General features: G+C 42.2%; 1 protein-coding gene across 2 annotated transcripts; it reads right to left on the reverse strand.

Moving 5' to 3' along the window:
- Nucleotides 1-1331: 1331 nt before the first annotated feature.
- Nucleotides 1332-27855, reverse strand: PRPF18 (pre-mRNA processing factor 18). 2 transcript variants are annotated; one of them, XM_039519508.1, is made up of 10 exons: nt 27692-27855; nt 25663-25740; nt 22433-22537; nt 20296-20409; nt 15192-15338; nt 10511-10621; nt 8902-9042; nt 7477-7548; nt 5372-5527; nt 1332-1963 (listed from the first exon to the last, which is right to left on the reverse strand). In XM_039519508.1, exons 1-10 carry the CDS (start codon nt 27755-27757, stop codon nt 1883-1885), a joined length of 1071 nt encoding a protein of 356 aa, XP_039375442.1. In that variant the 5' UTR covers nt 27758-27855; the 3' UTR covers nt 1332-1882. The 2 variants fall into 2 exon arrangements, with proteins under 2 accessions (XP_039375442.1, XP_039375443.1); XM_039519509.1 differs by having other exon boundaries at nt 10511-10579; nt 27692-27854.
- Nucleotides 27856-27939: the final 84 nt, after the last annotated feature.

The raw sequence follows: 27939 nt of genomic DNA on the forward strand, positions 1-27939 counted from the left end.
AGCTAAAGAGGTAGGAACAGATCAACAAACCATTTGGGAGGATAAAGTTGTGGTGTTATAAATATTTCCTGTTGCATTAAACCCTCTCCAGGGGCTCTGTGTGTGTGTGTGTATGTACAAAACCCACCAGGCTCGTTATTAACCAGGCTTCCTAGTGTGCTCTCTTGACAACTGCCCAACTCCTCCCCACAAAACCCAGTCTGTTCTCTAAAGCCCTTTCCCTAAGCTCTTTTCACTGGCTCTTGCTTTTATTGCTTCTTCTAACCCCTCGAAGCTCTCTGTGGTTTCTCTTGGGTTCCCATACCTCAGACTGAAGAATTACTCTGACCAAAGATGCACTTAAAACTCCAGAGACTACAGAAGGGCCAGGAGATTCCTCCAGAGGCTCTGCTAAGTTTTCCGAAAGCAGAACTAGACACAAAGGATCAGTGCCTCACAGCACAATGAATTTGGAGGCAACAACTGTTTTCTAACAACGCATGTCCCTTGCCCCCTTCACAGTGAGGATCAGGACTCAAATAAGCACCAACCTGCTAAATGAAACTCCGTCGTACTTCAAGAGTTTGTCAGGGATGGATTCTGAATGATTCAGATTCTTATCACCACGGAGTCCGGGCACATACAAGTCCACATCATAAACATGTAACTGTTCAGAAAATCTGATGGCTGATGGGACTGGTAATGGGGGAGAAAGCCTCTCCCATTGCTAAAACCAGTTTGAACCCAGCCCAAGTCAGCAGCGACTAAAAGCTGTCACCATGTCAAGGCTTTCTGGTGGCCTGCGTTGTGTGTGAGTGATCTAACTCCAGTTTCTACGGGGACGATTGTCCTTTACCACAAAAACCACTCCCATCACTGGCAGTAATCAGCATCCTCTGCAGAGAGGTCAAGGATTTAAATAAGCAAGAAAAGCGAGCGACCCTCCAAACCCTGGAAACGTCTCTCCAGGACAGGGCTAAGGCACACTGGAAGGACAGCCCAGCTGCTGAGCACGCAGGAATCACTATTGTTACGACTTCAACAAGCATTCAATATTCCACTGTCTCTGCAGTACAGGTAAATGAAGGAGCATCATTCCCACTCCTCCCTACTCAGGGTGCATGATAGCAAAGGTCGGTGCCTGCCTGAAATACTGTACCTGGCCATGGGAGGTCTTGTTTCCACCACTCATTATTCTAATGCAATGTCCAGCAGGCTGCAATCTTCTCCAGATGTGTAAAACAGAATTTGAAAACCTAAAGAGCCCAAAGATTCCTCACTCCAAGCTCACAAGGTTCATATTAAAAGCTCCACGATAAAAAAAAAACAAAAAAACAAACCATACAAATCCATTCAAGATCAAAAACTTTTACCAGTTTGGCTGTACTTTTCAGCTGAGAAATATATGCCTTTTTTCTGATAAATACCACATGAAAGATTAGACACTGAAATGTTCATATTTACAGAAATAATTAGAATTCGGTTTCAACTGTTTCCTTCTAATCATCTGCCCCGTGCCAACCTCAATTGGAAAGAGTCCAATAAAAGCAACAGATGACTGTGACCTAAGCTTCCGAGCTGTGGGAAAAGAAATAATGTTCGGCCCCTGTGATTTCCAGAATAATTAAAATAAAGACCACCCCGCCCCACTCCTTCCCCCGAAAAAAACCCCAAACAAATGGGTTCAGGATCTGTTGAGTGTACTGTACACAGTGCTTAAAAGAAATGTAAATAGATGTGGCTTGTAGAAATCAAGCTCTAGACAAAGCCCTTGGCTTTCTGCTATTGCTCCAGGCCCAACCCAAGTTTCTGGTCGATTTCAAGCAAAGTCTGGGCTGTTCTCCCCTCTTTCTCTGGGTCTTGGAGAGCAGAAAATGATTTACGCCGTGGGCAGCCGAGGGACTCACAAGGCGTTGTACTCCACACATTTGGATGGGTCTGTTGGGAAGTGTTTCTGGCAAATGGTCATGAGCCTCTTCAACCCCTAGAAAGTCAAGAAAACAAGGAGAGGTCTGTAATAAACCAGCAGCAATCAAACCAACTTAACCATTTCCTGGTCAATTCTGAGTTTAGGGCACAGAAGCGACCTGCACCAGTGTAACCAGGTTTTTCAAAGTGTTCGGCATCTTCCAGGAGAGACACGTCTCTTGGACAGGGTAATTGCAGGGAAAGGATTTGCTGAATACTCCAACCAGCAGAGGGACTAGTGGGGCATAATTTATTAATTTAGTCCATCGTTCAAACAGATTCATGGGACACCACGTATCGCTAACTGTCACTGGCTCTTCAGACCTTAGGAAAGTGGTTACCTCCTCCAGGAGAGGAAACTGGCACTGTCAGGTTAACTGTGATGATTACTTTCACCAGTTAAGACTTTTTGCTTCTTATACTAAACTCAAGTTTAAAATTAAAGGACTGGAGAAGAGCTCTGTGTAAGCTCGAAAGCTTGTCTCTCTCACACCAACAGAAGTTGGTCCAATCAAAGATATTGCCTCACCCACCTTGTCTCTCTAATATCCTGGGTACACCACTACTGCCTAAGCTATCGGACAGTCTCCTAAAAAAATCGCACGTGAACAGCACACGGAGTGAAGAGTAACGTGACCCCAGCGTCGGTTGTGGCATGCTAGGCTGCAGTCTAGCAATGGCAAGGTACCACTAGCTGGCAGGTGTGACACATGCCTGCCACGAATTCTGCAACCCCTGCTACTTTAGATTGGAACGTGACCTCTAGCTGACAGGAGACATGACTTGGCAGAAGGTCTAGCCCTGGCACTGCAGGAGCTTTGGCCTTCTGTGGTAAGTGAGATTTCTGAAAATGGCCTGGCGCTGTCCATTATCACAAGGGTTTCTGATTTTCAGGGTTCATTAATTTCATTGGGGAGTGAAATTTCATGGTTTGGGGTGTTTTTTTTTTAGCAATTTTTGAGTTTAATGTAGATGTCCAAAAATGTTTCTGGGCTCTCTTTTTAGATACTGTAATGTATATTACCTACATTACTCATTCCAGTAGTAAATACCATAATGAGGAAACTCTTTGTAATGTTCCCTAGTGCAGGGGTTCTCAACTTATCTCCTTTCTGAGCCCCCCCCGCCAACATGCTCTACAAATTCCATAGCCCGCCGGTGCCACAGTAACTGATTTTCTGCATATAAAAGCCAGGGCGGGCATTAGGGGGTAGCAAGCAGGGCAATTGCCTGGGGCCCCATGCCACAAGCTACATTGCTCAGGCTTCAGGGTGGCGGTGCTCAGGGCCCTGGGCTTCAGCCCCAGGCGGGGGGGCTTCAGCTTTCGACCCTGGGTCCCAGTGAGTCTAACACTAGTCCTGTTTGGTGGCCCCCTGAAACCTGACTATGGACCTCCAAGGGACCCTGGACTGCTGGTTGAGAACCACTGCACTTTAAAGTAGTACAGCTTCGAACAGCACTAGGGAACCTTTACTGCGCACCAGCAGGGTCTGCGTGGTCCAATTAACGCGCAATACGTTAAAGCGCTTTAAAGGCCATGCCCCCGGAGGCCACGTTACTGCTCCACGTAGACCAGGGCTTAGAGACAAGTAACCATTTCTGGTGTTTTCCCACTGCTTATTGGATAAACACCACTTATTTTATTTTAAAGCAGGGGTGTTTTACTGGCGTCTATCAGTTAAAACCAAAAATCAGAAGCCCTAAATGATCACCCTTTGGTTTGGATGCTGTAACCCTGGACTTCTAGCAAACAAATCAAAGTGCACCTGATATTCTTGGGCTGAGCAGCAAAGATATTGCATAACCCACATTCACACAGTATCTACTAAAGAATATCCTGTGTGTTTGCAGCTAAGACAAAGCGCCCGCATGCTTAAAGATGACCCTGCATATGGCTGTACAGTTAGCCACGTGGTGGAGCAGCATAGACCTGAAAATTCTTCCCACAGTGTAGGAGGATTGGGATGGATTTGTACAGAAATCTGCATAGTTGGTAGATGTACACAAGGATCCCCTGGGCAGATAAATTTACCCTGTATTAGAGATAATGGAAAGAGAAACTTCTGCAGGGCACTCAAATACACTGCAACTTGAGAAGGCTACTCCAAGAGGATATCACATAGCCCTCTGGGGTAAGGATTATCCCCATGTTAGAGAAGGAGGAACATAAATGGAGGGACTTCCCAAGGCTACAGAGGAAATTTATATTAAAGCCACCATTAGAGATCAGTTTTTATCCCCCAGGGCTGAGACCCTCCTCTGACTTGAGTGCCTAAAGCCCTCCAAGTACGGTATTTTCAGAGAGAATGGCATGAAGACACTGACGCTTAACTTGAGGTATTTCAGAAAACCCCCTTTACAGAGCTTCAAACACACCCTCCAATCAGGGCCCCCAAATGCCATCTGAGTGACTCTTCCTTTTCCATTAAGTGACATCCCCTAGTTACAGGGCCACCGCTGGCTTCTGTGAACATCCGAAACAGGGGGAGCGTGCGGAAGACATTTCCTCAGATGATCAGCAAGATAAAAGACACTCTTCTTTTCCCCCCAGGGTAATGTGACAGCAGAGACGGCATCATGGCTCGTAGTAGGAGCTGGAAGCCAGGGGAGTCTTGGTATTGCGTCAGGAAGGACTACTCAAAAGAGCCCAGAGGTTAGAGGTCGCTGTCTAGTAGGGAAGTTCCTTGCCCCATGGAACTATTTCTGCAGGTCCCATAGAGAAGGTGGGAGAGCTTTACTTCAGGGCAGCTGCCACAGCAGCTGAACATGTATATATATGGGACAAGTAGAGGGGTAATTCTCTCAGAAACCACCTGCTGAGAGACCCTGCCAGACATCAACAGGAGTGAGAAAAGCTCACACAACAGTTCTTCAAGGAATCAGTCTTTAAGTTCAGGACATAATTTCTCAGGGGGCTCTATATGAACCTGGAATGTTGTACCCATTTCCAGTTGATGTCCCTTTAAGGAGAGTTACACTAAGAGAACCACCATGTTTGTCTGGCTGCAGAAATACAAGACCAAGTTGGAAACGTGTTTCACTGTTTAGTCAATTCAACAACAGCATCATAAACTCCACACAATATGTGATGTTAATGCTACAGGTTAGAAAATGATGGAGCCCAGGAGACTGAGGCATGTGTTTGTAGTTATTTCAGCCGTAATGTAGAATCATGATGGGTGATGGAAAAAGACTTATTAGACTCCATTCCTATGCCACAGCAGGAGAGCCCCAACGGGACCAGGATGCCCTGGTTATTAAACTGATCGTGCATTTGGTCAGAGCCAAAAGGCAACAGCCCGTACCTACCACCTTTTATTTTTGCCATATCATTTGTGCTTATAAAATTTGCACTATTCAAAGGTCTTCCTAATGTTTAACGTGAAGCCTCTGGAATCCAGTCTAACACTCCTTAAGCCCTTACCTGAATATATTTCCTCTGAGTCTCGTCATTCAAAACATGGGCCACATGCTTAGAGAAAATCTTTTCCCGGCCAGTTCGGGCATGGATGCCAACCATAGTGACGCCAATAGGCCAAGGAGCATTTCCAATGGCCATCTGAAGGTAGGCGTCATTAGCCTGAAGAAAAAAAGTTTATAAATACTTAGAAAAGCAGAGCGAGACAGACAGGCTAAAAGCACAGGGTCTAGAGTCAATACACCACTAGCCTGCAGAACCTGGAAATCTACATTCCTCTGCCGCCAGCAACTAGCTGTGAAACCACCTGGCAAAGTTTGAGTCTTAGCCCCTGCTCTAGTGACTGGTCCAGAGGATAGCAGCCTACTATTGCTACCAGTTACTCAGTTAGGTCAAGCAACGGAGGCCTGCGCTGTAGATCAAAAGATCTATATCCAGCTCATGCTGGAGGGTCAGTATGATTTCACACAATTAAATTGGGGGGGGGGGCTTTTTTTAAATTAGGAAATTGTACACAAAATGTTCAAAGAATGCTTAATTTTGAAACTGTAACAATCAAAAGTTGGGAAATGCCAGCATTACATGATCACATACTATATTTTCAGCAGGACTCCTGCCTCATTTAGTGCACAGGCTAGCATGAGTCAGGGCCGTGTCGTGAAGGATGCTGTTTGTAGGAGGAAGTTGGAAGATTTGCAATGAATGAGGCAGGAGATTGTAGGAAGAGAAAGAATGGCCTCCTGGTTAAGGAAGTTGAACTCCACCCTGGAGAACTGGAATCTGTTCCTGCTTTGACACAGAGTGGTATGTGATGCAGAGGTTAATCGTTTGCCTTAATTCTGGCATTTCCCCATTTTCAAGTGCTTGATTTTGCTACCTTAACATTCTTTTAACATAGTTGGATGTAATTAAATACATAGCATGCATAGCGTACACCATTCTGTACAAACCAAAGAGTATCCAAGACAGCAGAACGTGACAAAGGACAACTGAGATGGGGGACAGTGTGAAAATCAAGAAGGAGACAATGTGTTTTTTAAAGTTCCAAGCCTCACAAAAGCTTCCAAGTGTGTATTTAAAGTGCCCAGTTCAGTGGACTTAGTGAGTATAAAATCATGCACCTGTGAAACAGACAGGCACAGTTGATTCACCAACATAATATACCACAGGCCTATTGCTTTCCTTAGCAATGAGTTGGAAGGGGATCTTTTAGAAGACACAAAGCATAACTGAAAAATACACTTCAGCCTTAAAGTGACTTGAATTAAACTTGCCCTAGGCCAGCAAATTTTAAGAAAGTCAGAGAGACAAAATCAGGCTTGTTTATTAGGCAGAATCCGTCTTATCATAATGCTGGGAAAGTGAGGGGAATTACAGGGCTCCATTTCCCCTGCCACCCACACAAGGTAGTATAGAAATACCATTGGCATTCCAGTTTCATTTCTGGAGGTGGCTACAGAACACTCAAACACTTTGATTGTTCTTGTTTGCCAAACTCCTCCTTTAAGCACACTTTGTCCACAAAACTTTTCAATAATTTACCCTCAATATCACCCCCTCTTTAAGCTTGTACAGGACTACTGATGTGGGTATGTCCAATACAGGATGTAGGGAGGGACAAGGTCTTACGTGTGTTCAATATTTTACATACAGCACTCAGACACATAATGTGGTATTAATTGAGAGATAATGTTGAAATTCCCATTCAAGTTTCCTCTGCAAGTTAATATAATCATTTACAGCAAGATTCTGCCTGGACTTGCAACTGCACTGACTTCAACACAGTCTCTCGGACTGTAAATCAAGCAAGGTTTGGCCATAAAGCAGGAGATGTATCCAAGATTCTTTCCAAGCTGCTCTCTTTTCCTGAGAATTAAATTCCATACCAGAACCTGGAAACTTGCCATTCAGTTCCAGGAACTATACAATGAGTGAATTCCCCACATCCCTTTACCTGGTGCCTAACCAGCAGAGGCTGATGTCAGTTTTGTTTGAACATGTGTTTTCTCTAACGACATGTCTTTGAGAAGCTAAATGTGAAACATTCACAGTAGATCATCTAACTAATACTACATGGTTTGAACACTTTAGACTCTTATAAGCAAGCATACCTTCACGTATTCCCTTTGCAACATGAATTTAATAATATCTGTTATTGATTCTTTGATGTCTGCAGGGAGAGTCTGAAAGAGGAAAAAACATTAGTTTTACTTCTGAGCAATACATAGCTTTTGAAAGCGATCGTATTTTGAACTTACACAGAGCTTTGCGGCCACAAATCTCAAGCACTTTAAAGAGGATAAATATCTCCACAAGCTAAATATGAGTCAACAGTGTGATGCTGTTGCAAAAAAAGCAAACATGATTCTGGGATGCATTAACAGGTGTGTTGTGAGCAAGACACGAGAAGTCATTCTTCCGTTCTACTCTGCGCTGGTTAGGCCTCAACTGGAGTACTGTGTCCAGTTCTGGGCACCGCATTTCAAGAAAGATGTGGAGAAATTGGAGAGGGTCCAGAGAAGAGCAACAAGAATGATTAAAGGTCTAGAGAACATGACCTATGAAGGAAGGCTGAAAGAACTGGGTTTGTTTAGTTTGGAAAAGAGAAGACTGAGAGGGGACATGATAGCAGTTTTCAGGTATCTAAAAGGGTGTCGAGGAGGAGGGAGAAAACTTGTTCATCTTAGCCTCTAAGGATAGAAAAAGAAGCAATGGGCTTAAACTGCAGCAAGGGAGGTTTAGGTTGGACATTAGGAAAAAGTTCCTAACTGTCAGGGTGGTTAAACACTGGAATAAACTGCCTAGGGAGGTTGTGGAATCTCCATCTCTGGAGATATTTAAGAGTAGGTTAGATAAATGTCTATCAGGGATGGTCTAGACAGTATTTGGTTCTGCCATGAGGGCAGGGGACTGGACTCAATGACCTCTCGAGGTCCCTTCCAGCCCTAGAATCTATGAATCTATGAATAAATCAGAGGTTTTCAAACTGGGGTATGTGAGCTCTCGTCAGGGGGCATGCAAGAAAAATCCTGTATTGGCAGACAACGCACTTTATTTAGTAACACTTGGCAATCTAATCATAGGTATATTGTGACCCTGTCTCAGATATGTGGTATGTGGTAGAGTAGATTATTTGGAAAGGGGTATGCAGCCTAAAATGTTTGAAAACCACTAGTACAAATGAGGTAACTGAGGCACACAGAGGTTATGTGACTTGTGAATAAAACCTGGGTTCTCGACCACATAAGGAACCCATTGGATCATAGATACACATTATGACATTTGGGAAGACAATGGGCATTTATTTTAGGCAGGCACTAGGACTCAGTGGTTAAACAGGAGTGGGAGTCAGAGACTGGGGTTCTGTTCCCAGCTGTGTCACTGAATGACCTTGAGCAAGTCACTTAGCATCTCTGTCTCCATTGTACAGATGGGGAAGTGGGGTCAATCTTACTATCAATCAGGAGCACTACGCAGTTAGGAAGCAGAGGTTAAGAGAAGTCCTGCTGGGCTCTGTCATTTTGAAGATCCCTCACCCTTTTCCGCAGTTTTCTGAAGAGAGGTCTCAGATAGGATTCTGTCTGCTTTTGTGTAGCGCTGTTTAGTTTCCCCTGCACACCGCGTTTCACGTAATCCTCTCTGGCGTTCAACTCCTTTGCCCAGACACCCAGAAGAAACTGTAAAATGAAGGAGTAAAATTTATGCCACGGTGCCACCTAGTGGCTACACCAGTAAAATGTCTGCATAAAAGTGGAGCGTAAATGTCAGAACTGAAAAAAGCAGGGTTTCAGGAGGGACTTGAACGAAAAGAGGCAAGGAACCAGACATGCCATAAGAGGTAGCAGGTACCAAGGTACGAAGAGGAGAGGCAGAAGGAAACTAGGGAGATGCTGAGGTGGACACCAGTGATGGAGGCAAGATGGGCTATAAATTGAAAGCAGAGATGTAGGTGGAAGATGCCAACAGCCTCAGGCTCACTTGGAATGGGCATGTGCCCAACACTCCCTTCAGACCAAGGCCCACAGAAAGTTAAACACATTATATGTGAAGTTGAATACATGACTAGGGGCACCACGCTTCATAGTTTGTGCAGGTCAAACTCATTGACACACCAGGGGCTCCCTGCATCTGTCTGTTCTCACCCAGGGTGCCACCCCCTCATCTGTCTCTATTTCTGGGACTCCCTGAAATCTCTTCCCATGCCAGAAGCTGTGTGCCACCCTTCCCTCTCCCTACCACTATGAGTTATGTGTGCCTCCCGCCCTGTTCCACCCTTTCCCCCCAATGGCAGGAGTTCTGTGTGCCCTCAGTTCCCCCTACACCTGCATGCAGCATCAACGCATTCCAGACGAACATAGAAACACCACTGAATTAAATGTAGGGCCTCAAAAGCTCAGCCAACACGTCCAACTTGTCCTCACCATAATACCTGAACTGTCAGAGAGAGAACAATCCTGAGCCAGTGTTATCTTAACATTCTTATGCCTGGTTACCGTCAAAAACCACTCAATATAGCAACTCACATGACTAATTACAGCTCAATGGTCAAGAGACTTTTGATAATCTAATTAGTTACCTGACGACCAAGATATATGACTGAAACGCCATGTGGGTTTCTTGCCAGGAAGGCAGTTTACTTTACACTAGTTGCCTAAACATGAGTTTCCTTAGCAAAGCCATATGCGGAGGCCAGTGGAATTCTCTTTAATTCCCTTATTAAACCTGGTGAAAGCAGATGGAATTTCATTTTCTCAATACGCACTGCTTTCCTTTTTAAAAAACGGTAATTTTTGTATGCACCATATTTGTACATAGTGACCATAATCCTGCTTAATCTTTCTGAATTTAAGAACAATTGCTACTGAATTCATTGTCACAGGACAAGGCATAACCAAAAACCATGTTAAGGAAGACTGGAAAATAAAGACCTATTCTTCAGAAGTGCTAAGCACCCACCAGCTCCTGCTGGAAATAATACGAACTCCTGGGCACTGAGCACTTTTGAGAATCTCACCCTAAGTGTGGAAATAAAAACTGACATGCAGAATAACCACAACCGGCATTTCTATCCTGAGTATATTCAGCCACACCTGACTCTTTGCTACTGCTCAAATATAACTACTTAACCAAGTTAAAGTTCTTTACCTTCAAGAATTTGGTTATGATGTCCATGTCTTTGTGATCATCACCTTGTCCTAAGGATTCTCCCAAAGCCTGAAAGAGGGGGGGGAAAAGCCAAAGCAATTCCTCATCCTTCTGTGATACATATTTGTCAAAAAAGGAAAGTTGTCAGATAAATCACCAGTGTTTTGAAATACATCAGTCTAAAACATTTTGGGAACAGAGTGACAATAACCCAGCACATGTCATCAACATCCATAAAACTATGAATGACATTGAGTGATGAAGAACCAGTTTTACATTTCAGAAACCTAAATAATGATTTTGAATCTAAAAGAATCCATCCCTTGACTATTAATAATTGGCCTGATTTGCAAAGGTGCTCAGCACCCATCACTCAAATGGATTTCAATGAAAATTGTGGATACTCAATGTTCCCAAAAACTCTACAATCACCTTGAATTTATTCCGCTGTTTATACTATGCAACTTCTGTTTACTTTTTTACATTTCTCTTAACAGGGTCAGTTTTTCATTTTGTTTTTTATTTTAATAGTCAACTTCCCTTTCAGGCTCTCAGACACTACTACCCGGCTGAAATGTCACAGTGGTTAACACTATCATGGAAATTCTTAAAAAGACCCTTTCCCAGGTATATACATTTTTTATTTCATTAATTTAATTTTCATCAATTTCCTAAAATTGTGGTTTTGTTTTTAAAACAAAACCCAAATTTGGAACCTAACCTGTCATGTCCCTTTAAACAGCATTTTATTGTTCAACCTCAACTCAGTTTAAAGGCATAAAATTGTGGATGTGTGTTCAGATACCACTAAAATGGCCAAACAAATATAAAAGCTTTCCAAAAATATTCACTTCTTAGCCCAGACCGAGCTGGTACAAATACAGACCCAAAGGATCATATTTGACAAAGTTAAACAATGGAAAATAAGGTTTTAAAACATTAGCCCCCTCTCCATCATAATTAGTGATTATTAGAACTCCTATAGGAAAGAGAAAAAAAACTAGTTACATGAGTGAATCGGCCAGAAACTGTACGCCTTCCAAAATTAAATTAACATAACGTTTGGAAAACATGCCTCAAGAAGCTCAATCTATTTCACTTAACAAGTTAAGGGATGACTTGCTCACAGTCTATAAGTATCTACATGGGAAAAAAATATTTAATAATGGACTCTTCAATCTAGCAGAGAAAGGTGTGACATGATCTAATGGCTGTAAATTGAAGTTAACCCAATTCAGACTGGTTTCAGAGTAGCAGCCGTGTTAGTCCGTATCCGCAAAAAAAACAGGAGTACTTGTGGCACCTTAGAGACTAACAAATTTATTTAAGCATGAGCTTTCGTGAGCTACAGCTCACTTCTTCGGATGCATAGAATGGAACACACAGATAGCTCATCTCAATTGATTAGACTCTGCCTGTTGGTATGCATACTTCCACCCTTTCATGTTCTCTGTATGTATAAATATCCCGTCTGTGTGTTCCATTCTATGCATCCGAAGAAGTGAGCTGTAGCTCACGAAAGCTCATGCTTAAATAAATTTGTTAGTCTTTAAGGTGCCACAAGTACTCCTGGTTTTTTTGCCAATTCAGACTGGAAATAAGGCGTACATTTTTAACAGTGAGAGTAACTAACCACTGGAACAACTTATTATGGGTTGTGGTGGATTCTCCCCATCACTGACCATTTTTAAATCAAGATCAGATGCTTTTCTAAAGATTTGCTCTTAGAATTATTTTGGGGAAGTTCTCTGACCTGTGTTATACAGGAGGTCAGACTAGATGATCACAACGGCCCCTTCTGGCTTCGTAATCGATGAATGAGCTCCAAGTTATAAATCAGGGTGTTGCCCTTTAACATCCCTTTTAAGGGATGTTAAAAGGATTAACTTCTGCAAAGAGTTTGACAACTACGGGTATAAGTTTTAGGGCTTGCCTACACTACCGGCTGGATCGACGGGCAGCAATCGATCCATCAAGGGTCGATTTATGCTGTCTAGTATAGACGTGACAAATCGACTGCCGATCGCTCTAGCATCAACTCTGGTACTCCACCTCAATGAAAAATGCAAGGGGAATTGATGGGAGAGCGTCTCCCATTGACACATTGCAGTGAAGACACTGCGATGAGTAGATCTAAGTACGTTGACTTCAGTTACGTTATTCACGTAGCTGAAGTTGCATAACTTAGCTCGATCCCCCCTCCCCGTACTATAGACTAGCCCTTAGGCTATGGCTACACTCAACTGAAAGACAAATACATAGCTGGTCTGGCTCACCCCTGTGCTAGATTTGTTAAAATAGGTATTAGGATTATAAGTATGTGTACAGACTTTATTGAATGTTAAGAACATAAGAAAGGCCGTACCGGGTCAGACCAAAGGTCCATCTAGCCCAGTATCTGTCTACCGACAGTGGCCAATGCCAGGTGCCCCTGAGGGAGTGAACCTAACAGGCAATGATCAAGTGATCTCTCTCCTGCCATCCATCTCCATCCTCTGACGAACAGAGGCTAGGGACACCATTCTTACCCATCCTGGCTAATAGCCATTTATGGACTTAGCCACCATGAATTTATCCAGTCCCCTTTTAAACATTGTTATAGTCCTAGCCTTCACAACCTCCTCAGGTAAGGAGTTCCACAAGTTGACTGTGCGCTGCGTGAAGAAGAACTTCCTTTTATTTGTTTTAAACCTGCTGCCTATTAATTTCATTTGGTTACCCCTAGTTCTCGTATTATGGGAATAAGTAAATAACTTTTCCTTATCCACTTTCTCAACATCACTCATGATTTTATATACCTCTATCATGTCCCCCCTTAGTCTTCTCTTTTCCAAACTGAAGAGTCCTAGCCTCTTTAATCTTTCCTCATATGGGACCCTCTCTAAACCCCTAATCATTTTAGTTGCTCTTTTCTGAACCTTTTCTAGTGCTAGAATATCTTTTTTGAGGTGAGGAGACCACATCTGTACACAGTATTCGAGATGTGGGCGTACCATGGATTTATATAAGGGCAATAATATATTCTCAGTCTTATTCTCTATCCCCTTTTTAATGATTCCTAACATCCTGTTTGCTTTTTTGACCGCCTCTGCACACTGCGTGGACATCTTCAGAGAACTATCCACAATAACTCCAAGATCTTTTTCCTGACTCGTTGTAGCTAAATTAGCCCCCATCATGTTGTATGTATAGTTGGGGTTATTTTTTCCAATGTGCATTACTTTACATTTATCCACATTAAATTTCATTTGCCATTTTGTTGCCCAATCACTTAGTTTTGTGAGATCTTTTTGAAGTTCTTCACAATCTGCTTTGGTCTTAACTATCTTGAGTAGTTTAGTATCATCTGCAAACTTTGCCACCTCACTGTTTACCCCTTTCTCCAGATCATTTATGAATAAATTGAATAGGATTGGTCCTAGGACTGACCCTTGGGGAACACCACTAGTTACCCCTCTCCATTCTGAGAATTTACCATTAATTCCTACCCTTTGTTCCCTGTCCTTTAACCAGTTCTCAATCCATGAAAGGACCTTTCCTTTTATCCCATGACAGCTTAATTCACGTAAGAGCCTTTGGTGAGGGACCTTGTCAAAGGCTTTCTGGAAATCTAAGTACACTATGTCCACCGGATCCCCCTTGTCCACGTTTGTTGACCCCTTCAAAGAACTCTAATAGATTAGTAAGACACGATTTCCCTTTACAGAAGCCATGTTGACTATTGCTCAAGAGTTTATGTTTTTCTGTGTGTCTGACAATTTTATTCTTTACTATTGTTTCAACTAATTTGCCCGGTACCGACGTTAGACTTATCGGTCTGTAATTGCCGGGATCACCCCTAGAGCCCTTTTTAAATATTGGCGTTACATTAGCTAACTTCCAGTCATTGGGTAGCTAATGACTCATGTTTGTGAGTTGCTGCCTGCACTAATCTCAATTATAACATCTATATCCCATATTGTAAGGTAATATTTGAGCATTTGTATTATAAACCTGTGACTGTGTAAGGGACAGAAGAGAGTCATTCACCTGCGTGAAGTGCTAGTCTCCAATAAAAGCAGGAAGGTCCATCGACACCAGACTATCGTGGAACATTCAAGAGGACAAAAAATGTTTGTTGTTTTGCCCTTCCCGGCCTGTGAAGATGAGCCAACCAAGTGAATTCCTCCTGTCAGCTGAGTTTCCAGTGAGGAAACTAACTGGAACTAGCTAACTAATCCCTAACAAGAAGGAACGGTATCTCTATGCTGTTTGGACTCAAAGGCAAGGTTTTCTAAGCATAAGCAAGGGATCCCCAGCTTGCTTATTACAGAAGCTTCTATTATCGTTTGAAATTTAAGCCTGTAACTCATTTCTGTATATATGTTTATCTGCTTTAATCTTGTAGATAACTCTCATTTCTTTTTCCTATTTAATAAACCTTTAGATAGTTTATTATAGGATTGGCTACAAGCATTGTCTTTTTTGTGAGATCCAAGTGCACCTGACTGGGGTAAGTGACTGGCCCTTTGGGACAAGGCGTAACCTGAGTATTAATGTGACTCTTGGTGGAAGAGACCATCTATCACAAAAGTACCCTTTGATGTTGGTGCTCTAGGGAAGCTCCTAAAACCAGCCCCTAAATTTCTCTATGACACAGAACTGTATAGAAAAACAGAGTTAAAAACCCCTCATTGCATACCTCCAATTCTTCAATAGTAGTATTTTCTTCATGGACTTTCAGATCATTCTGAGTGTCTTCTTCTCCTGGTTCCTGACCACCTACAATTTCATTCAGATACTGCTGGTCAATCTTATCCAAAGCTGCCTTCAGGTCATTTCTCAAGCCCTAGGAAAGGGAGAAGAAATTGTTACTACAGGGGTAGGAAACCTATGGCACAGGTGCCAGAGGCGGCATGCGAGCTGATTTTCAGTGGCACTCACACTGCCCGGGTCCTGGCCATCGGTCCGGGGGGCTCTGCATTTTAATTTAATTTTAAATGAAGCTTCTTAAACATTTTGAAACCCTATTAACTTTCCATACAACAATAGTTTAGTTATATATTATAGACTTCTAGAAAGAGACCTTCTAAAAAGGTTAAAATGTATTACTGGCACGCGAAACCTTAAATTAGAGTGAATAAATGAAGACTCGGCACAGCACTTCTGAAAGGCTGCCGACCCCTGTACTAGCTAATCCCTACCTTATTTTATTTTTGATAATCAAAGGAAGCTTACCACATTTGTTCATTAAGGGCCTAATCCTGCGGAGACAAATATAGGCTTGGCAGAATTCAATTATTTTTTTTTTTTGGTTATTTTTATCTTTTTTATTTCAACATCTTTTTTCTATTATTAACTATTTCTACTTTTACGGTTGTGGGGGTAGGACTGGGATTGAGGTTAGGGCAGTGCTGAGAGCAGGGCTGCAGGGGGCTCCCTGTGCGGCCGAGCAGTCCAAGACACCAGGGTGCAAGGGAAGCAGAGGTTGTCCTGGGCCAGTGGAGCAGAGATCCCTGGCCAGCACTGTAAGGAGAATGATGAGCCCCCAGCTGCAGGAGAAGTCACGCTGCTGCTGAACAGCTTCTGCCTGGGGATGGCTCCCGCACTCCTGGTTGGTGAGTGAGCAAACAGGGTCGTGACAGCAGAGCTGCAGAGGGTTCCCTTCATGGCCAAATGGCTGATGACACCAGATCCCCACAGACATGCCAGCTGTTACTTTAGAGCCTACAAATCCAATCAGTCCTACTTCTTGTTCAGCCAATCGCTCAGACAAACAAGTTTGTTTACACTTACGGGAGATAATGCTAACGGCTTCTTGTTTACAATGTCACCTGAAAGTGAGCACAGGCGTTCGCTGGCACTATTGTTGCCGGCATTGCAAGATATTTACATGCCAGATGCACTAAAGATTCATATGTCCCTAGATGCTTCAGCCACCATTCCAGAGGACATGCGTCCATGCTTATGATGGGTTCTGCTCGATAACTATCCAAAGCAGCCCAGACCAATGCATGGTTCATTTTCATTATCTGAGTCAGATGCCACCAACAGAAGGTTGATTTTCTTTTTTGGTGGTTTAGGTTCTGTAGTTTCTGCATCTTTGTTGCACTTTTAAGACTCCTGAAAACATGCTCCACACCTCATCCCTCTCAGATTTTGGAAGGCACTTCAGATTCTTAAATCTTGGGTCGAGTGCTGTAGCTATCTTGAGAAATTTCATATTGGTATCTTCTTTGCATTTTGTCAAATTTGCAGTGGAAGTGTTCTTAAAACAAACAACATGTGCTGGGTCATCATCCGAGACTGCTATAACACGAAACATGGCAGAATGCGGGTAAAACAGAGCAGGGAAAATACAATTCTCCCCCAAGGAGATCAGTCACAAATTTAATTAATGCATTCTTTTTTTAACGAGCGTCATCAGCATGGTAGCATGTCCTCTGGAACGATGGCTGAAGCATGAAAAGGCATATGAATCTTTAGCGCATCTGGCATGTAAATATCTTGCGACATTAGCTACAGCAGTGCCATGCGAACATGTTCTCACTTTCAGGTGACATTGCAATTAAGAAGTGGGCAGCATTATCTCCCATAAGTGTAAATAAACTTGTTTGTCTTAGCAATTGGCTGAACAAGAAGTAGGACTGAGTGGACTTGTAGTTTCTAAAGTTTTACATTGTTTTACTTATGAGTGCAGTTATGTAAAAAAAAACTACATTTGTAAGTTGCACTTTCATGATAGAGTTTGCACCACAGAATTTGCATGAGGTGAACTGAAAAATACTATTTCTTTTGTTCATCATTTTTACAGTGCAAATATTTGCAATCAAAATATATAAACTGAACACTGTACACTTGGTATTCTATGTTGTAATTAAAATCAATATATTTGAAAATGTAGAAAAACATCCAAAAATATTTAATAAATTTCAATTGGTATTCCAATGTTTAACAGTGCGAATAATCCTGATTCATTTTGAGTTAATCGGGTGAGTTAACCGCGATTAATCGTCAACCCTACTTTTAACCCTACTGAAATGGGGCTAAACGACTACGCAGGCTTGAAACATGTTAAAAAATTCCTGAATCAATTTTATTTACTGCCTTACAGCCCAGTCCTGCTTCCATTAATGGCAAGACTTCTTTCAAACCTTTGTCTTGTTTATTCAAGTCTTCAAAGAGGAAAAGAAAGGCACAGGTACTGCACAAAACCACTGGGTTCCAGATTGACTGTGGCGGGCCCCTGTTTAGCAGCCTGATGGAGACCTTAGACAGGCTTGAGAGGGTTTTCAAACCAGTGACACCTAAGTACTGTAGCCCATTGGATTACTTTGCTAGCTATTATATCCTTCTAATCCAGCCAGCCATATCAAATAATATGTTTCTCTTTCTGAATTAATCCATTTTTCTTATATTTCATCAGTATTAATTCTTATGAATTTAGGATATGTTGAGGCATATGATTTGTTTCCTAATAATTATACATAGAATAAGTTTTGCTGATATGCAAGAAGCCTACCGCCATGTATCCAGTAAGATCAGCTAAATAGCTAAAAGTATAATAAATTAAGAGTAAGTAGGCATAAGGTAACCTTTGGCACAGATAGGAATGGTCCCCGAACTTTGGGAACTAAAGGGAGGAATATACACAACACTGAACAGGTTTATCCAGCATCTACAACTGGTTGGTAACCGCAGGGTACACCACAACTCGGAAGTCGCCAAGAGAGCCTAGGTTGGCAGTTTTGGGAGTGAGATCATCCTTATTAATATATAGAGAGTAAGTGTCATAATCCACTAACCCATAGGATAAGGGTACCCATAAATTTCTTAGGGTACGGAAATAAGATTTGGGTATAGTAGGTTGGGCCTTAAGTATATAGCGTCAGGATCCTATAAAATATCTTATAAGGATAACATAGGGAGCGTTTCTTTGAGCTCTCTTAGAGCTCTCATTTAGCACTTTGAGTGCTTCTTTTAGTCTTCAGCTCCTTCTTTAGTCTATAGAATATAGGAGAACAAAGACTATCTTCTATCATGCTATCAGCTCAGCTTGTGCAGTACAGTATAACTACTCGGGAAGCCAGCACCATCGTGTTATCGGGCATGCCAGGAGTAAGGCTGGTCCTTCACCTCCTATTACCGGGTCCTCAAGGAAATGTGTGAGTAAGTTAAGTCAAGGTACTTATAACAGGAATGTTACCACCAGGAGTTTTGGAATTCTTTTAATGCTTTGCAGTCATAAATTTCATAGCATTTATTATTCTTTTGTTAATCTCAATAAAGTTTTTATCAATTTGGTACTGTCCTCAGTGCAAGTGTTTTTGCCAAGCACCCCGAGAGTCCTCTCCCGATATAGAACTCTCTGAGTTCTCGAACCCTGTAGTTTGAATTGGACAAGACCCTATACATCTTCTGGTTGGATGTGGTCAGTGGGTCAACTAGCCGATAAAATTCAGGTCAACAGTACCTAAGTAAACAATGCTGATGATGAATGAGAGAGAACAGAATGAAGTTCACTCTTTCTAGTTGTGTTGCAGATACCAACAGGGTAAGCCGGGAAATATTCAGGGCTTGTCTACATGGTGAGTCAGTGTGCTGTAAGCTGGGATGTGAATCTACAGTGCACAAGCCTGCCACACACTAACTCAATGTGTGCATCTTGCTATGATGCACTAAAAGTTCTGCAGTGTACTCTGACACACTCCCAGGTAGACAGGCTTCCTCCTTTGAGAGCTCATGTCCGATTAAGGCTATGTCTACCCTTACAGAGACATACAGAGTACAGGCACTACACATGTAGCTACACGGCAGAGTAAAAGGCAGGCTGCATCCACATTTGTCACTGTGGTGTGTAGCTAGACACGGCAGTGAAAGACACTGGCAGGGGGAGAGCACAGGGAAAGCTCCGGCAGCTGGGTGCTGCTGGATTTTCCTGCTGCCTCCCCCATCCCAGAGCCTTTCCCCACTGCTGGAGCCTTTCACTGCAGTAGGGAAAGACTGTGGCAGGGAACATTACACTACTAAAAATAGAGGTGGAGAGGTGGGAGGCACTGCTTGGGCGTGTAGAGAGCCCAAGCAGGGAATATACCCTGGAGGTTTGGGCATATAGGGCATTCTACTCTGCTCTACCTGCCTAAGACATGCCTCACCATCTACACGGACATTTATACTAGGGCTAGCTAGGTGTGCATTATCTGTACTTTGCCTCTGTACATGTAGATCAACCCTAACACACAAGGAACATATCTGTTAACTAAGATGCTATCTTAAGTCACTTTTCAGAGCTGAACTGTACTTTACATTGGAAAAAAGTTTTAATTTTTTAAATCTAGAAGTAAGGAACTTGGAAAAATGTAACTGCATACCAGAAACAGTGCACTCCTCCTGTTAATAATCTGTCTCTGCTCAGTGGCAAACTATTCAAAACACTCTTCTCCAAACAGAGATGCCTATATTACAGTAGGTTAAAATTTCAGAACAAAAGACTATACTGTTCCCTCCCCACCCCCAAGTTGGAAAGGAACCAACAGCACAGCTTTTGATGTCACTGCCTTCTAGAGATCTCTTTTCCACCTCAAAGCCCTGAAAACTTTCTTCAAATTAACATGCCCAGTTTGAGCATTTTAATAGGGCAAGAGAAAGTACATCATATTTAAAATATCCTCCCAGAGACTTTATAGGTGGGAACTGAAGGTAATTTTCATTGCTCTATGATTTTTCATCCTTATGAAAATCCTCAGGTGCAGTAAGCGCTCAGAGAAAACTAGTTACACATACAACTGTTACTTATCTGGTCTTACCTTGTTAACTTCAGGTGCAAGAATTTCTATCTTCCTCAAACGCTGAAATGCATCATAATCTGTTTCTCCAAACAATCTGATTGGTTCACCTCTCTCTCTCAATCTCCTAATCACCTGCAAAGAGTCAACAAAGTGTTCCCTTAAGCAAAATTGGAGAGAGAGCAAACAAAAATAATAAGAATAAAAAAAAATATCCAAATCACTCCATTTACTTACCATAAAATAGCAACCTAAGCCAGGAGGGAAGGGAAATGCTACATTCTGAACAGCAGCAGCAAAATGTTCCACTTTGTGGTTTAAATATAAAATTCCCAAAGCATTTCTGTTAAAGGTCATTTCAATTCAAATATTACTGATCTAAATTTTGTTTAGAATCTCAGGCAGACTCCGGGAGTTTCTTACTGACTTATTTTGAACTAATATGCAAGAATATAAACCTTTGATTGAAGAGTGGGATTTTTAAAAGCATCCAAGTGACTTGAGAGCTCAAATCTCAATGGCTCTCCATGGTACCTGTGCATCTAAATAACTTTGGTGGTTGAGAAAATTCCATCCAGTATCTTTAAACTCTGCAAAATTCTACTCAGCCATTTGACTGGGGAAAGAAAAACCTTTTTCATCAACATGAGTGTGAGTGAATAGATTTGGTGCTTGGGCTGTTAAGATGTCATGATGTGTTTACAGGGATGACTTACATGAAGCCTTTCATCCATGGATCTCAGAGCACTTAACAAACATTAATATACTAAGTTTCAATATTCTGATGTGGTACTTACATATCCTCATTTTAAAGAAGGGTATACCGAGGCAGAGAAATTAATTTACCCAAGGTCACATACCAAGTGACAGGTAGTGTCAAGACTACAATCCCAGTTCCATGCACTACTTGCTAAATCCCACAGTTTCCCTCATCACCTTTACCGCAAATTTGCTAACTTGGTCTAGGTTTCCTTTTGTGCAAACAAACAGGCCCATTGGTCGCTTACATTTAACACAGGCAAAGCAGCACTCTCACTGATTGATAGGACATGCTATTGGCACTGCCACCACTTTAGGATAGCAACAGACTGTCTGGAAAAACAGCAGCTGGAAGAGTTTGAGATGTTCATTCTGTAACACGGTTCTTTGCACAGACTCCTGTATTTGGACAGGCACTGACCTTTCAGTACACATTGCAAAATTGGGCCCTGTGGTTCCATGTGGCAGCCAGCTAGTCAAACATCAGTAGACACAGTGCTAGCACATTGACATGCAAACTCCTCTCAGATGAAGTTACAGTTCTTATGAGTGGAGCTATGCTGCATGGTGATGGGACATCACGTTCCATACTAGACTAATTGTATGAAACCAAACATGAAACCAACAGCCTATGGTGCACATTTTCAATCCTTCACTCCAGAAAGAGAAGACAGGTGTCTGGCAATGCTAAGGGGGCACAGCTAAGATGCTCTGGGTATCTTAACTGTGAAGTTCCATGTTTCCACATGTTTCCGTTTATTGTAAATGTAACTTAATTCTGAATTTCCCAGCTCTCTACTGTTTTTTGGGGGAGGGGTTTTGTTTTACTAACAATGATCTTGTAAGACTTTCACTCTTAAAAAGGTGAAAGAGCATATCAGTAACTTTAGCTTAACTTTTGAGGGGGATGTATAAAGATTTTTTAAAACCTAGTTTGCGTCTTGATTGGGATTTGGACTAACAAGTCACAGACACACAAGCTGCTGGAAAAACAGAACTTCACAAAATTCAACCTGCCGCCTTCAATCCTCTAATCCCATATTCATCAGATAGTTCAAAAGTCATCTGGAAGGGTAGTAGAAGCAAGAACTCATGCAGTGATTTTGGGGGGGAAAAAAAGAGGCTCTCAACCGAACAATGTCCCTGTGCATTTAACTGCTACTGCTCTCTCTCATCAGTGTTTTCCATAATCACAAAAGAAGGCCCTTGTATGAGAACTAAATAGAACCATTGCAGTAAGCACTGAGATTCCAATTATTTAAACTAAAAACGATGATTCTGTATCAAGACCGATACAACCTGGAATAGACGGCTACAGATCATTAGGAAATGTAACCCTAATGGGGAAATTTAGACCCATTTGCTGTAATCTCAGGTTAGTTGTGATATTTGATTTTACCTCCTGTCTGGAAAGAGTCATGGGTAACTTCTCTTCTGCCAGTTCTAGCTCCAACCCTGGATTTGATGAAGTCACTGGTTTTTCCTCCTCCTCCTCCTCCTGTACCTACATAACAACAATATCTATTATAACAAACGCAGGGAAGTAAACCTATCATTTCAAAGGTATACATAGACTGTAAACTCTCTAGAACAGGGGCTGATTCTTACTATGCAATTGTATAGCACAATGGGTCCTGATCGCGATCAGGCCTCTAGGCCTACCCACAATACTAGTAAAACGATACAGACAGAATCGTACTTCTATGGAAGTATGCCTAAGCTTATTATTCAGTGTTAAATATTAAATATCAGCGTTTCCCTAAGTGCACTTTTAAGGGATGGGGAAGGAGACTTCTTTAAGGCAATGCAAAGACACAGTGGATTTTGAATACAAACAGCAAAATGACTTCTTGTTTTTTGGAAATGCTTCTTTCAGAAGAACTTGTCAAATGAACATAGTTCATTGCAAAAACATAAAAACACGCCATGCCTTCATCATAGCTGTAGCATCATATCAGCAGTTCCCCTCCATCAGAAAAGGAGGTTCTTGAATTAAGTGGAACCACTTCTTACTTGTATGACTTGGTGTTTTCATAGTGCTGTAAACTTTTATGATTAAAGATACTTAAAGACAGACAGTGCTCATGTCAATGCAACATCCTTTAAAAGCTCTGCTATAAGTTTCACATGTCAAGTTGTTGAAAATAAATGAAAATCAGATGGGCAGATTGATGTTGGTAATTTTCTGGAACAAAGGAAAAAATCAGAGGATGCGGGTGAGCAGTGTAGAAACTTTCTAGATGCTTTCTTAGGTTTTAAAAGGGTACTTTTATTTTCCATTTTATTCTACAGCACATTACATTTTATTGGCATCTCTGCATGTTGACTGTATGTTAAGCCAGTTCCAGTTTCTAGTTTTCTCTAAAACAATGACTTGATGGGTGTCCTAGACAGATGAGAAATGAAGCTTTTATATTGTTGCTGGCCAAGACCCCAATCCTGCAATGAGAAATTAGGAGGACTCTGCATGACCATAAGGGTCTACCTATTTGGACCTACACGACCAGGGCACAAATCTGTATTTAGTGCTACACTAGCAAATACGGGGCCCAATCTTGCATTACTGACTCACCCAAAACGCCCACTGATATCAATGGGAGTTTTGGGCCAGCAAACAATGGAGGATCAAGCCAATGGCTAGCATCTAAAAGGCGGGTGGCGGACAGTATACTTACTGAAAATAAAACTCATCACTGCAAGGAGGGGAATAGAAACTTCCATAAGTAAAGATAAGAAAGGAATTAGTTGAAGCACTTAAAGAGAAATACACCTCAATGTCAGAAGAATTTCTACAATCTCTAGGCTACAATCATTTATTTTTTGTTTATAACAAACAGCAGCATATGAGGGAAGATTTAAGCCATTCTGTCAGCTGGACTCAAAGTTACAAGCAATAAATTTGCTGTAATTTTTTTTTGCTTTAGTGCTTTCTCTTTACAAGTGAGTCAAATGCTTACATGTTACCAATGCAGTATAAGCAAAGCACCCGCTTCAAAAAAAAGTCAGTCTACTTTCTACCCCTTAGTAATAAATTAAAATAATTCAAATGCAGAAATCTGGGAGGCTCTAGAAAAGCACTAAGTTAAGTAGAAAGCTCATTTAAAACCTCTCTAAAGGTCATGTTTTAATTCAAGAAGATTCTTGTAGCAAAATAGATATTCCAGCTCCAGTCCTGGGTAACTTAACTTTTGTTTGTATCTCCTATCAGCCACATCCTGCATTTAAATAACAAATCTGAAACATGCAGGACTGGCTTCAAATGACACATGCGTCCTGGAAACACCTGCAGTTTAAGTAACTAATAAAACCTTTACAGGTTACCTAAAAACCTACAAGCATCCCCCCTTTCACATATATGGACCCAAGTGACTGAAATTATGCTAGAACCACTAGCCCTAGTACAGTTTTTACTTATGGTTCTCCATACAATTAGTACAAAGCATTACTCTCTTCCAAGCTGAAATGACTGTACAGTAACTAGATTCTCAGAACAGTTTCTGATGCATGTATAGTGATCACAGTGGTTCTTTCTTATCAGTAAACTGTATGTTTATGTGTCTAAAGACCAAACATTATGGGAGGAGGGATAGTTCAGTGGTTTGAGCATGGGCCTGCTAAACCCAGGGTTGTGAGTGCTGTCCTTGAGGGGGCCACTTAGGGATCTGGGGCAAAAATCAGTACTTGGTCCTGCTAGTGAAGGCAGGGGGATGGACTTGATGACCTTTCAGGGTCCCTTCCAGTTCTACGAGATAGGTGTATCTCCATATTTATTTATTATACAGTATCTGAGCAGGGTGTTGGACTGACTGACCAGCTGGGTAAAGCTCTACTAAAAACAAGGCTTTTTATTTCTCACTAGCAAACATTAAACAAGAGTCTATTAAAGCATCCAAATTTAGAGTGAAGGGAGTACCTCCCTACCTATTCATACACACACACACACACACACACCCCTAAAATAAACCACCATGCTGTCAATTCCAGCAAACTACTTAACTGGTGCTGTTCAAGAGGAAATAAACAAAGCCTTCCAGATCACTTATTTGTTTCAAAATGCACCGAGTTTAAGATTGCTTTCTATTATTTTTGCCTGAAAGAAGGTAAGTGCTGTGTTGCACTCTTTCAAGCACTGGATTTTTTGGGCCAAGAAAAACAATAACCGATTCGCATATTAAACAAGTTGGCTGGGTTTTTCCAAAGCACCCACTCAGTGTTGTCTCTGATGACCTCTCTGGGCTATTTCAACAGGAAGACCTTAAACTAGTTTACAGGCTAGCCTTTTTTTTTTTTTTAAATAAGGGAAGGTGGCTATACCAGATTCAGCACTCATGCCTAAAACAATTTAAAAAGAAAAAGGCAAGCTTCGATCCCAAGCCGCTTCATGCTTTCCACAAGAAAAAAAGCCAAACCATAACACAAACTTAAATAGCTATATATCATGCATTTTTTTCCTGCATTAAAAATGTTTTAGGAAACTCATACCTCTCCAGGTGGCTTCTCATTTACAGGCTAATGTATAACATTGACAAATTGAACAAAGAACAACAATTATCATCAACAATATTTAGAATGTTGATATTAAATATAGACAAAGTGACACACAAACCACTGAAGGACTAATTACAGTACCTTGTAGCCACATCTTTCAAAGTACGCTGCCTCTTCTTTCTTGGCTAGCTCACTGCGCTTGAAATATTTTCTGTCTCCCTAGAGAGGAGGAAAACAATGTTTTGCAGTTTTATACAACTTGATTCAAATCTTCATTCAGTAATGTCTCAAATCCAACTAGATTTCCTTACGCAGAGGAAAATATTCTCAAAGGCACCCCCAATTTACTTTCCTTTCACGCCAGTCACTACATCAGAGTAATATCAATAAGAATCAGACAGTCTGGTTGGCTGGTAAGTACACTGCATACTACAATCACTACAAAACTCCAAGATGGTTTGAAAAAGCGGCTCTATCTGTTATTGCTTTCATATTATCAGGACTTGAAACTGGTTTATACAACTTCCCCACACACACACACACTTTACTGTGCATGATGAGGCCCTAGCTATGCTACAAAATTGAATGTGTAAGAAACCATTTTAATCAGTCTCAACTAGTGTAGCTGCGTCACTACTGAGGAGAAGGCCTAACTTTTTAAAAGTTTCTGAAACCATTTGAGACAGTGAGTGTATCTACGCTAAACAGGGACATTGTTCAGGGATGTCATTTGTCTATAATAGCTAGCTGTTGTGTTTCTTCCTAAAAACGGTTTAGTGCATCCACATAGAAACAACTGTTTTTTGACAGGACCATGTGGATCTGTCCAAATACAACTCGGCTTGCAGCCCTGATTGTACAAGTGCTTTCTAGGACCTCTAAACACTCAGTGCATAGAACCCAGCACAAAAGTCTCTCTCTCTCTCTGCCTACAAAAAGGCAACAAATCCTCTGAAGTAATCTATGTCCTGTCCATAATGGCAATTGATATTATGGTGTACTCATGTCAATGCTTAATATAAAGTATCCTCAGCTACTATATAATCTCAGCTCTTCTAACAACAATAACATGAAAGTCTGGATTTTTCAGCATAAAAGCTTATCATCTAAAGAACTCAATAAATCAGATGGCCAGCAAAGTTGGGGTGTTGTGATGTGTGCAACAGCTAAACAAAATTCCCAGATCAGGGTGGAGGTGATGTAACCATGGGTTTGTCTGGCTGTGTGTGTGAACAAGTTTGATTAAAAGTTCCTGATCTTGCTGTCCTCACTCTGGCCAGACTCCACACTAACTTTAAGGAGGATTTTTGCCAGTCTCAGGACTGCGTGATCACATCTCCGAGACTTTATTTTATAGTTTCATGCAGAATTCACCAAAACAACTTCTCCCTGAGACCATTTGCAATAGACTTTCAGGTCAGAAGGGACCATTGTGATAAACTGAGCAGCCAACTTTAGCTTCTTTTCCAGGTTTGATATGTCAACTAGCAACAAAACTCTATGGGTTTTTTTAGTCACCCAAATACTGATGAACAAGGAAATGGGTTTAACTCTGTGATGTAATTGCAGAAGCCTGAGGAGGCAAAGAGGAAAGAACCTGGAGCAATTCCCTTTGTCTCCATTTCATGGGAAGCAACCCCAAACTTTACAAGCCTACCAATCCCCCAGGTAACAGCTGTCAGGACCACTTCACACAGTGTGCTGGGAAATCATTTTGGGTCAACTGCAAATGTTGCCACCTCACTGCTCCCCCTGCTCCTAACAGTGCAGAATAATACAGACAGCTTGGGGGGGGGGGGAGAGGTTTTGTGCCCCTCACTGAAGGGGGCTCAGATTTTCCTTCAGTCCAAGGTGTGTGTGTGTGGGGGGGGGAATAAATATGATGAGAACAAGGGATCTCGTGTGTGCCTCTATCACAGGAGGGGTTGTCGGAGTATCGCTAGAGGAAGAGATGAGGGGGCGGGTCACTGGCTGCGCGCCCTGATCTGGCAACGGCTAAAGGAACTAAATTCACCCCCCCCCCTCGTCCCACAAGAACCAGGGTCCATCGCACACTCCCGGCGCCCCATCCGGGGCCTCACCGCGACCCGGCCCGACCCCTCCCCGCCACCGGTCAACGATCCCGGGCCCCCGCCGCGATCCAGCCCCCACCGCGCCGCCGGCCCCGCACCCCCACTAGCTCCTTCTCCTCCAGCAGCTGCCGCTTCCTGCTGATCTCCGCCTTGAGAATGTCCATGTCCAGCGCCGAGCTCCGCAGCCGGGCTCCCACCCCAAGACCACCGCCGGAAGCGCCGCAGCAACACAACTGACGTCAGTTCCGGGCAGGCTGGGCGCTAGGCGGAAGTGGGGCCGCGGGAGAGCGCCTGGAGCCGAGCGCCTGCAGCGCCCCCTGCCGACCCCCACCAACCGGGAGGAGAG

This window comes from Mauremys reevesii, linkage group 1, assembly GCF_016161935.1.
Source record: "Mauremys reevesii isolate NIE-2019 linkage group 1, ASM1616193v1, whole genome shotgun sequence".
NCBI lineage: Eukaryota > Metazoa > Chordata > Testudines > Geoemydidae > Mauremys > Mauremys reevesii.

Coding starts and splice junctions, on each gene's coding strand:
- PRPF18 (XM_039519508.1), bottom strand. CDS start 27,757: ATGGACATTCTCAAGGCGGAGATCAGCAGGAAGCGGCAGCTGCTGGAG. Junction 7,549..8,901: donor TCAGAAAACTGCGGAAAAGG/GTGAGGGATCTT, acceptor TTCCTCTTTCAG/ACTCTCCCTGCAGACATCAA. Junction 5,528..7,476: donor TGCAAAGGGAATACGTGAAG/GTATGCTTGCTT, acceptor TTTTTTCTTCAG/GCTAATGACGCCTACCTTCA.